The 12806-nt window shown below is 29.8% G+C and overlaps 1 protein-coding gene across 10 annotated transcripts in view; it reads left to right on the top strand.

Moving 5' to 3' along the window:
* The window catches only part of LOC143252064 (MAP/microtubule affinity-regulating kinase 3-like), a 76155-nt gene that overhangs the window by 22032 nt on the left and 41317 nt on the right, over window positions 1–12806 (top strand). For 8 of the 10 annotated variants that reach the window (XM_076503659.1, XM_076503663.1, XM_076503658.1 and 5 more), the window contains 2 exons: window positions 1654–1702; window positions 4398–4463. In XM_076503659.1, coding sequence (XP_076359774.1) covers window positions 1654–1702; window positions 4398–4463 — 115 coding nt within the window. Of the gene's footprint in view, window position 1; window positions 1147–1653; window positions 1703–4397; window positions 4464–12806 lie in introns of those variants that run through there. The other 2 variants (XM_076503665.1, XM_076503667.1) reach the window with 2 other exon arrangements.

Below are 12806 nucleotides of genomic sequence, written 5' to 3' on the forward strand. Positions count from 1 at the left end.
GATTCATTTAGTGCAAAGAGATAAATTGTTAAAAGTTTATTCAGTAAGTAAGTGCATCTAAACTTTTAGACATTTTCCATTTAATTATCTTATTGTTAATTAAAAACATTTATACCAATTGTTTGTTTTTAAGAAAAAATTTCATAAAAAACTTTTCATCTGCAAGTCCTGTTGTACTGAACAAGTTCAGCCTCCAGTTAATTATAAAATAATTGATATAATAATGTAATATTTCATAAAAATGAGATTTTATTCAAGCCTGAGCATGACCCAGTATTGTAGTGCAATAACTGTCACTTTTGTGAGCACATGATTTGTGTTCCATCGCTGCAAAATTACACTCTGTAGTTTTGAACTGTAGTGCATTGTAAGAGAAGCAGACAAATTTATCATTCATTTAAAGTTAGTCAAGAGTTAATGGTGAGTATTGTTGACTTCCTGCCATTCCTGTAGCTTATCAGGTCAAAATATGGAATGATTATTGCAGATAGCCTATGTATAAATTTATTTGAGTCTGTGAAGAGAACAGGAACTTTTGCAGTTATAATAGTAATGTGTGGTATACACTTTGATACCTCTAACATATTTTAAAACTTCTATACATTGATATGCTGTTCTGCTGCAATTGGATATGCTTACATTATAAATATTTATGTTGATTTCACTGTCTGTGATTATTCAGTTATATTTTTTTTTAACAATCATGTCACAGTAATGTGAAATTAGAGTAAAAAGTTTCCATGTACTGATAGTGATGCAAAGTTTGAAACGTGCTAGATCTGTGCTTTAGAGTCCAAAAATGTGTGATATCTAGATTATTTTTCACTTTGTGTAGAAACTGTTTACATATTTCACCTTGGAATCCCACTCTCAAGGCTAAATGATATCAGTAATATAATAACAAGTTAATAAGTCAGCCTTGATGCAGGGCAGTTGATTAGGGTTTTTGGTGTGGGGATCGGCATCAATATATTTTTATTGATAATTAAAACTGAAGCTGCAACATAGTTAACCCATTAAAAATTGTGTCATCATTCTGTTCCACAGTTCCCATCACATTTTCTTATTGTCAGTTATTGTGAGGAGCCTTGCACTCTGTATATTGGCTGTGGCCATGCCATGGCTAAGTTCAGCTCTTACTGTTAGGTATTCTTGTGTTGCAGTAATTATATGTATCTTGTGTAAAAATAAGAAAAAGACTCTTTCTTACTTAGGATAATGTAGTTTGTGATATTGTTGAACAAAAACTAGTTTTTACCCTATGCAACTTATTTTTTATGACAGTTATACAAAGTAGTGTGTATTTTGATGGAAGAAAATTAATTTTTTGACTATATTTGAGTAATTGGAGCTCATTTTTTAACTTACGAATGAGGTAGAAAGTTAAGACTACGGGAAACTCTAAAATATGAATGAAGAAAGATTTTGTTGTTTCTATAATAAACTGTTAATTGTCATTTAAATTAAAAGAATATACTAGGTTAATTAAAATACTATGATATACAAGTTATTAATTACATAATGAGTAGTATAGTGAAAGTAATATATTTTTTTTATATTTACAGTTGCAAAATGCTATATTTTTTGTTCAAAGCATTATTCAGCTTTGATCAGGTAATTTACAATTTACTACAGATTTTGCTCTTTTTATAGATATATAGAGAAGTGAAAATAATGAAAATGCTAGACCATCCAAATGTAGGTAAGTGATCAGTTGTATGGAATTTTGTTGAATTGTATTAACACAATAATATTTAATGAATAAATTGCTTTAAAACTGATAAATTGATTATGTTAATCTGGTAGAACTTAACCTAGTTTTTGTTTTCCAGATAAATTAGTTATACATATATCTGCTGTTATATTGAAACTATGCAAGTCTATTTTATTTTGGGATTTGTATTGTACATAAGTTTTGCCAGAATGTTACCCTACATTCTGTCAAAACTGTGTATGCACCTTCCAATTACAAATGTCACATTTGTTGCATTATCAAAGTCTTGTTGTTAAGATGACCTAATATTTCATGTTATCCCTGGATTTGTAAATTTGGCAGTTTTACACACAATAGTTGCCATACACTGGTATATGGAAATTCATTGAAAGTTAAAGAAAATATAAAACAACTATATATTCTATTTTCGTGTTATTAGAGATTTATTTTAATTTGGTTAACTTGGCAAGCCATGTCCATTTCCAAAATCTTTCATCATGTATTTGTATAAATTTATAGATGACATGCGTAAACATTTTATTTAGTAAAGAAAAATGAAAATTGACTCATTGTTTAGATGAAAGGGCTATTGTATTTTTAAGAAATGTTAAAAGTAAAATTAATTTTATTTAAAGACTAAGAGAAGTTAACTTTGAGTAGCAAGGTTGAATAAAAGAATTATCTGTTTTGTGTGAAAGTCACAGAAGCATCCCTCACATGCAGTGTCAAGCAAGATACAATGTAGGTATTGAATGAAACAGAAGATAAGATTCTTGACAGGTCAAACTACAAAAATAATACTTCAGGCTGAAGTGTTGCACATGATCTGAAACAGATTTAATATGTTCCAAATTTAGAATTTAGAAAGAGCTAAGAATTTTGTAGATAAGAAAGGCATATTATGATATAGTAATATACATGGCATTTACATACTGTAATTTATTTTATCAGATTGACACAGCTATATTAATTAATGTAATTAACAAATACCTATTGTGGGACAGAAAGATTTGCAGTACATACTAAAAAAAAACTACCATCAGATTGTGACATTAACCGTATTAATTACTGTAGATAAGAACTGCATAGTATAGAATAGGAAGATATGTAGTATTTAAAAACTAAAATTGCAGTTATCAGATTGTGATATCAGTCATAACAGCTATCAAGTTTTTAAATTTTTACTTAGCATGGGCTCAGTCAATTAGACCAACCATGTGACCTCTTTGTACTAGTTTAGTCTTTTATAGATTTAATACTTCTGACTTGTAATGTGTTATGTATATCTTCATAAAATTTGGCATTTTTTCAGTTAACATTATAAGTCTTTCACATACAAAAAATTATATTTTTAATGAAGTATTTTTATTAAACTAAAATAAAGATTTAATCATGAATATATTGAGCATTTATTTTGAATAGTCTGTTTGCAAAGTAATTTTCAAGTTAAGATTAAAAATACTTTATCTCATCTAAAAAAAAAATCTTAAATTTCTTTTGTGTAATCTCCAAGTCCACCTAAATATATTTTAAACCTTTTCCTTTTTACCCAATCTCAAAATGGTTTCATCAATTTGAGCAACCTCTTAACCACCAAAAAAAAAGTCAAAATAAATCTGAATTACACTTTTTTCTTTCTACAATGATTTCAAATTGTAGTATGAAACTGCATTCATTTATCCTAAATAGTTTTAAGCTTATAGCAGTGAACATTTATTGATATTAAATTTTGTTTTATTACCCTTTTAATTACTCTTTGAACCATGTCTGACTACTATCTGCACAATAAGTTGTGAATCTCTTGACACGTGCATTTTCCATTATACTGTTGAATTACATTACCTATGTTCTGCTCACGTGTGTGTCTTGTAAACATTTTTATTATATTATTATTTACTTTACCTAATCTAATTATAACTAAACTAAATAGATCCACATCTTTACATTTTAGTTACTTTTATAATAATAAAAAATAAAGTGAAAACATAAAAAACCAGAAATAAAGTACTTGCACAACCTATTGGTTGTCGAGGATGTGTAAGCCTACTGTTTCATACTGATGATGGTAATGCACTAAATTTTTATTTAGTTAAATAATTCACCAAAGAACATATACTAATAACATGCAAAAAATAGACAATTTTACCTACTTTCAACATTTTTCTGGCTTTCTCTCTGTGCAACAAGAGCCATTTACAAATTCATCCATGCTAGTTGTTAAGTTTCTCATGCATACATTGTTTGAACGCCAAGTGAAATCAATTGTTATAATTGATATATTGTTGTTTTATATTGTGTTACTTAAAACTAATTTGTAAATTCATTCATTTATTTATACCTTTGGAAAAGACTGATGAAAAAAGTGTTTTGTGTTGTTTGCTTTGAAATTTACTTAAAGTTGACAACATAAAATTGACATGTTTTTTATTTTGAAAGCTTGTAAATGTAGGTTCTATAAATTTGGGATTTATGTGTGTGTGTGCATGAGTGCATAGTTGTACATAATATTCTTTAGGTACTAATTTCAAATAAGTTTAGGGGCATTTCTCAATTCATTGTCAATATAAAATGTTTATATAATTTTTTTTGTGGTAAATTTATATATGTGGAAAGCTAAATTAAAGTTGTTTAATATGCAAATCTTTGTTTATTTTACCTGATTGAAATATTTGTATATTTTTAGTGAAACTTTATCAAGTCATAGAAACTGATAAAACTTTGTACCTCGTGATGGAGTATGCCAGTGGAGGTAAAATATATTTTTAAAGTCTTAGATTTATTTATTAATTAAACATAGTTATATATGTTTGTAGAATAAATAAAATCTTATTAAAATTGACTTGAATGTTTGATTTTGCTGTAGTAATTTTTGACAATTTTGAAATGTGTAGGGCATTCATGTTTGTTTACAGTGATCATAAGTAGATTTATGATACTTGATGTGCTACTCAGTAGTTGACACTAAGAATGATTTAACCCTGTCTATATACAGTCTTCCTGTGGTCATGAGTGAAATACCATCATGTCATGTTTATAGCCTCAGATACAAAACTTTATTAAACTACAATTTTATGAATTTATGTGAATAAATTTGTATAAAATTGTAGATTATAATTCAAATTTTAGTATTATACAGAGTGTCCATAAATTATTTATCTCATTATAAGCCTTTATAAATTCTCTATTATGAATTATCTTAAAACAGTTTATGGCAGTTAATAATGCAACTCAAGAAAATTTTGTTTTAATTATGTAAACTACCACAGTTCAGTCAGTAAATTCAGTAAACTTCCACGTGAGTCCCACTGGTAGCATGCATAACATCAAGGCGGTAGATGATTTCATTCCCAACATTAAGAAGCACATCTTGCATGAATATTCTGCAAAAATAAAAACGTTTCTTGAGTTGTGTTATTAATTGCTGCAAACTGTTTTAAGATAACTCCTATAATAATGAACTTAAAAAGGCCTATAATGGGAGTGAGTAATTTATGGACACCCTGTATATTAGTTAACTTATTATTTTAAAAATAAATATTAAACAAATCTTAAATATCAGTTTTTGCGAGTTATGTAGGCATGTTGAGTGCAGCATTTGTTCAAATTAAATGTTTGTGATGTTCAAACACCAAGTTTATAGCTTCTTAGGAATTAGAAACAAAAATTACTGATATTTATAAGCTAGACTAGAAAATAAGAACCTATTGTATTTTCTGTTTGCTGAGATACTACAGTAGCCCTGTCCACTTCTATCCTTAGTGGCTTTCTCGGCCTACTTTAAAATATTCTAGCTAAACTCATTGTTTTGATGCCAGATTTAAAGTGGTAAGTAAGCTTGAAATTTTGTGTTTTTTTTAGACTCGTATACAGCTTAATTGTAAAACTTGATAACTTATAGTGTAATTCTGTGATATTGATTTAATAATTGAAGATTTGTTATTTTAAAATGTTTACATAAAACTTAAAAAAAAATTTCATTTCATATCCTCCACATGCAAAATGTGATAAAGCTCTGAAACCAACAGCAAGCAGCAGACGAGCATAAGATTCATGACTGGAAGAGATAATTGTTTGTTTTTAATTCTTTATTTACTTTTATATGTTTCAATAAAACTGAAATTTAAAAATTTATTTGTAAATAGTAATGTATGTACATATAACTGAAGTGTAACTATTCTACAGAATACTAATCCACTCAAATCTAGCTAAGACAGTTTGTGAAGGTTTCTCTTATATTCTTGGATATGGTAACATGTGCTGCATCATTGCAACTTCTATGTTATCCAGGCATGGATGAAAAGTCTATGTAATAAAATTAATTTATATAAATGCATAATATATATCATGAACCTTAAGCTATTTAGACTAAACATTTGTGATTTCATATATTGTAATTCATAGTCATTCTAGAATGAAAAAACGTAATTTATATTTATTTCCCAATTCTTTTATGGTGGGTACGGGAGTGGTCAAAACAACCCAGCATGTAAGTGGATACAGTAGTGAAAATTATAAATAAATTACGAAGTTTTTTTACAATAAAACTGTTTTATAATTGTATGGAGGTTTTAAAGAATTTGCATGTGAAATTTGAAAAATGTCTGATGTATATAAGTATTTTTTAATCTTAAAATCAAAATTATTTTGTATGTTTGATAATGAACAACCTGAAAGAAAAAATATATATGTAAAAACCGCTGATATGGGTTGAGGAAACATACTAGCCGTTTTTACATGTATATTTTACTTTACAAGTGGGTTTTCTTATCATCATGGATTAACCTGAAAGAAAAAAATTCATAGAAAAATTTTTAATTAGAAAGACTTTATATTTAATGTAGAAACCTGATATTTTCTGTAGGAAGGCTTTGTAATATTTACCAATAACTTGCAAAATTTTGTAAAGGTATGCTTACATTATGAAAAATGATAGTATAATTACACTTGTGGATATTTTTGTGATTATGTGCCAGGTGGATCTCATCCAGATATTAGTGATAGGGTTAATATTGTTGATCATTGATATATTCACAAGCAAATGTTTGTAGAATAGTGAGCTCATTATTATGAAAGTGGATTTGAAATTTATTTTGATGGTATGGTTAAATTTAGTTTGTTTTGATGATGGAGAAGGAGAGAAAGATGATAAATACATTGCCACTAATTATAGTTTGTGAGCTAAAACCAAAATCTATCTCTATACTTAGGATAAGCATGCACATGCACTCGCACACACAATGGAAGTTGGAAGAAATATTTAATTGGTTAACATAGGTAGCAGATGCTGCTGAAACTAGTGATGACTGCTTGAAATGTAGGAGTTTCTTTTCTGGTCATTTCACTCTTGCAAAGCACAAGGACATGTTTAGGTTAAAAATACCAATGTTTTTATCAAGCAAGAGAAATAACAGATCCTGAAAATTTCTGTATATTTGAAGCTGACTTGGAATTCTGTGATCATGTGTATTGATGATTGGTAACAACTGTTCAGCAACAGTCCATGCTTTGGTTATTCTGAAATTAAATCTTATAATGTGTTTTTCAAGTGAGACTAACTGCCTAAAGCACTATCAGTTCTTACATTTTTTGGACCTAGGAAGGAATTCTTGGTGTCTTTTTATTTTAATATTTTTATTATGATTTATTTGTGCACCTGATACAATATCATACATACTTAAAGAAATGTTATTGATATTCTAAGAGAAAACTTGATAGCTGCTACATTTAATACTACCTCTTATACTTTAACTTTCAATTAAGGATAAATCTAATTTACAAAATGGCTACCCAGAGAGTAATGAAAACAAGGTTCATCACAAAATGTTTACTTTTCTTTAAAGTTGTGTGCTCTGCATTGAATTCATGCCATAGTATTTAGCAAAAAATGACTATTATAAAAAAGAAAATGATAATTGGGTAGACATTTTCCATGTTCACTGACTTCTGAATGATTAGTGTAGTTATTAGAACTTGCAAATTTTACTAATTTCAACTGTCATGATTTATCTCTGTAGACATCTTTTACCTGTCTACAAAGTTTTTTATGTAATATATTTGACACCTTATACTATAACATGATATATTCACCAAATATAATAACATGTAACAAAATGTATAGGGACAGCAATAAGCCTGTTGCTTGCTCTCAGCTATCCCATCGTCTAAATCAAACTAAAATTATTAAAAAATTTAAAGACAACCTTTATCATTCATATATGTATCAAACTTTCTTTTAAAGGCAATTCATTCTATAGGTAAACCACCTTATTTGAAAAATTAAATTGTCTTAGCTGAAGAATGCTTCTACCTTGCCTGAATCTATATTTGTGTCTCCTAGTTCTATATTTCATGCTCTTAAGTATGAGAAATGCTGAAAATTTTTACATTATTAAACATTTCATTCAGATCCACTCTAACTCTAAATTTTTCAAGAGAAAACAATCTTAAGGATCTTAATTTCTCATATGATAACCCCTTCCATCCTGGGTACCATTTTAGTCATCCTTCTTCGAACCCTTTCCTACAATTCAATGCCTTTCCTAAGATAAGGAGTCCAAGACTGAATTCAATACTCCAAGTGTGGCCTAACCAGTGATTTACAGAATGAAATTATGACTTCTTTAGACTTGTGTTCAATATTTCTGTAGATACAACCTAAAATCCTATTTGCCCTAACATTAACAACAGCTAACTGCTTGGATGGCTTAATCCTTTCACTGTAGGCTCTGTGTAATATACATAAGTTTATATATATATATTTGCACATGTTAAGTATTTACTTTATAACTTTTGATACAACGTGTATCTTTACAAAATTTGATAGACTTTTGGTAAAGATTACAAGTTTTTTTGTACAAAAAATCAGCTTTTTTAATGAAATATTTTTACTAAAGATTTGCTTGTTAAAATATTGAGTCTGTTTTGTTACTAGTTTGAGTGTGAAGTGATTTCATGTTATGATTAAAAAAAATTATTATTCCCCCAAAATCTCAAATATTATTCATGTAATTTCTAAAACTTCCTAAATACATTCCAAATGTTTGTTTTCAGTAAAACTATTTTATGTTGTTTTCTATACCCTAACTGTCTAGGGGTCTGTCAATTGACTGATTATTAACCATAATAAAAAAAATGTAGAAAATAAATTATACTGTTTTTTTGTACTAGAATGACTACACATTATAATACAAATACAAATGTTTAGTCTAGATAGTTTAAGTCTCATAATGCTATATATTTATGTAGCTTTATTGTTTATCATATTGATCTTCTAGTCATGCCTAGCAAACATTACATAACTTGCATTGATGTAGTGCATGTGCATTCGTGTGACGTATCCCATAATATAAAACTGACCTTTAGTCTTTCCTGTCTTGGCTGCATTTTAGTGGAATAGTATTTTGTAATATACAGTTACATTTCAAGTAATATACAATATATATAGATTATTACTATTTGGAAATAAATAATGAAATTTAATTTTTCGTAAAATATAGAATATTTATTAAGAAGTAAAGCAAACAATTATCTCTTCTGGCTATGAACTTTGAACTCAGTTACTGCAGGACATTGGTTGCTAAGCATTTTAAAATTTTGCACATGAAGGATGTTAAGTAAATTTTTTTTAGGTTTTATATATATACAGTTTAATGTTCAAAAATTCATAAATAACTATACTGATACCATAGAATTCCACTATAATTTATTAAGCTGAGTAACTAAGCTCTGAGTATGTTTTAAAATAAAAACCTCATATCTTTTTATTTTATATTCTAGCTTGTCAGTATTGGTAATTTGAGTCCCTAATTTGTATAAAACTATAGACGTAGTATTTTAACATCACAGACAATTATTTTTAAACAGTGCTGCATTCAATGTAACATTTGATTGACTAAAAATTATATCTATGTGTGTTCTTTTAATATTTACTTTTAAATTAAGAAATTAGCTCATGATATTAAACTTTAAATTATAACCTACAATTTGATTTTAAAGTTATTCATAAAATAGTTGTTTTATAAAATTTTGAATGCAAGTGAACAATCCCAATGACATGGTCTCTGACCCATGACCTGTTGGGAAAGGGTTAAAAGACTGATCAACCATTACACCAAGATCCTTTCATTTCATGACACTATTATGGTAATTTCCATCCGAATTGTATATATAATTCAAATTTTGATAACCCACTTTGGCAGATGCTTTCTGAAAATCCAAATACACCTGATACACACCTTTTACCTTCATCTGTATATGCAGTAACATTTTCAAAGCGTGTCAAACAATTTGTAAGTCAATATTTTCCCTTAGTGAAACCATGTTGACTATCCAATAAAATTCTTTGTTAAATGACTTCTTCAAAGTACCTTTTCTCAAACTTTCCAAAACTGTTCCTACAACTTATGTAAGACTAATAGTCCTATAAATAATGGGACAACTTCTCTTATCTTCCAAGAACACAGGAGTGGCATTAGCTAATTTCCAGTCTGTTGGTGCTTGTTCAGTATTCAAGGACTTACAAGGAAGTGTGGCTTGTGGCTCACATGCCCAATCCTTGACCTCCTTTATAACCCTCACGGAAATATCTGGCCCAGGAATCTTATTGTTTTATAAACTTCCTCATTTTATTTTAACAGTCTTGGAATTTATGGAGTTATTGCATTGAACTTTGTTTTCATCTATCAGCTGTTCAAGATAAGGAATACTATTTAAGTCTATTAGTAAAAACTGAAGAAAAACCAGAATTTAATAACCTATTCATTTGATAATCATCAGATACAAGCTTTCTCTTTCAGGACTGTGACATTTATTATTGCTACAGTTCAGCATGTCATAAGCCAGGTTATTTTTTTTTCAATCTCTCAGTTGAGTTCAGTTGTCTCCCTGCCAAGTGCCATAGAATAAGATGCCACACTCTTGCTTCCTTCTACCATTACATGGATGGTTCTTTGTCTTCTGGGAGTGCTGTTATAATTCAAATTCTTCATTTTTTTGGAATGAGAACACAAGCAATCTTTTCAGTAGTCTTTAACACTCCTACGAAAAGTGGGGCCTAATAGGCCCCAGAGCAACTTGAAAGGTTAATATTAGGCTAATAATTTTGTATTTAAATGAAATTGCCATTTAAATCCATTAATGAATGGATTAACGAGATTCCCACTGTCCCTATCTACTATCTAGTGAAACCACAGCCAGGGGAACGGGCTTGGAGAAATCAGGACTAGAAACGTCTTTTCGTAGGAGTGTTAAGTGACTAGGGATCATACATATCTATTTCTTGGTTTCCACATTTTTTTTATTCAGGATCATTCTTCAATCGTGAAGAATTAAGTTTGTACACTACTGCATCGTTGTCCAGAGTTCCATTCTCTTCGTGATTGACTTGCTTGAAGGATATGGTACATATATTAAAAGTTAGGAATTCTAGAGTATGCAAGGATGATGAGAATTCTCTACACAGTGTTTTTATCCTTCTTGCTCTTCAACAGACAAGATTTCATGGTCTGGGCTTCTTAAGTGGTAGATTATCAGGCTTCACTCTGACAATTCCATGGTGGTATCTTTTGTTTCTCATCAAGGAGGTGTGTGATATAGGGCTTTTTATTCTCTATTTTTGGGACCTCCTTTTTTAGGGCTAGTATTATCACCCTACAAGCTTGCCACATTTCACAGGTGATGCTTGTCTGTGGTAGTAGATCTATTGTCTCAATCCTGACAGATTCACCCCACATAAGAGATGCTTTCCATATGGACAGGATGTGATTACTGCTCTCAATCTTCTATCCACTTCATATACTACCCCTGATATGAAATGTGATTTGTTTCAAACTATTGTCAGATTTTGTTGATCACACTAGATTGGTGGCTACATCTGAGGTTCTGTTTCTGTGGTCCTCTACAGTATGTCCAACTCTTCCACTTCTTTTTAGGCTCTTTCTGTAGAGGCAGCCATGATTGGCTATGGTATCTGGCTATCCAGAAGCTCAAGCTTTTAGCAAAAAAGTTACGATATCTTTCAAGCAACTTTGAGGTTTAATTTTCTGAGGTTGATATGTATCTGAATCTCTTACTGGCTTAGTGTTTCTCATAAGTCAGTACCTGGATATTGGCAGTGTTGTGTTGATAGGAAATTGAACCCTTTTCAATCAGTGTTGTCAGCCATAACTCATTTTGTGAATTAGCTTTTTGACAGAGGTTTTTGCATTTTCCATCAATCAACATTATATACAGAGGCCTGATAGACTATCATTTTATTATTGCAATTACATAATATTGAGTCCTTCCTGAAGAAAATTAGTGAACTGTTTGAAAGTGCTCAAGTTTTGAGTTTCTTTTTAAAACCATTGCAACTTTTGAGTCCTTAGTATTCTCCAGATTTATCACATTGTTTTGGGGTAATTGGTCCAAATGATCATTCTAGTCATGTGACAAATTCAGGTTACGTGTTCTTTCTTTACACCTGTTTGTGACTTGACTGTTACATTCCATGTATCCCATTTACCTGCAAATATATTTTTTGTGACTGCTGAACTATGGACATTACTTGTTGAAATTATCTGCTCTGTTTGTTCACAGACCACCTTCTCATTTTCTCTACTTCTTCAGACCAGTTATTCTTACACAGCACCCATCTTCTCATTCTTTCACTCTGTCCAGTCAGGTTTTGTTTATGGTCATGTTCAGTGAGGATCTTGTAGTTTTTGCTACATGCACTTGTACTTTGATTCTAGGCTCTATTTGAAGGCATAATATCTTTTGTGAGCCACAACTAATCAAGTTTCTCTTTTCTATGTCTTTAGCAGCCCAGTTGAATTGCCTGCTGGAGATCACTATGTGGGCTGGTGTGTGGACCTCTTTCAATACTTTTATGTCATATAATTTGCTTGATCTGGCAGCCTTTTCATATCAGGGTTTTGCCTGTTCCCTGTAGCTATATTAACTATTTGTACAAGATTATCAAGAAGGGTGAATATTTTTATTTTTACCTTTCAGGGTTCCCTTACCTTGTTTTCACAGGATCTTTCTTTGTTGCAAGTGTTGTTCAGACAAGTGTGCTTTTTGCAAACTGACCTGTTCTAATAACCACTATTTT

This window comes from Tachypleus tridentatus, chromosome 6, assembly GCF_004210375.1.
Source record: "Tachypleus tridentatus isolate NWPU-2018 chromosome 6, ASM421037v1, whole genome shotgun sequence".
NCBI classification, from domain to species: domain Eukaryota; kingdom Metazoa; phylum Arthropoda; class Merostomata; order Xiphosura; family Limulidae; genus Tachypleus; species Tachypleus tridentatus.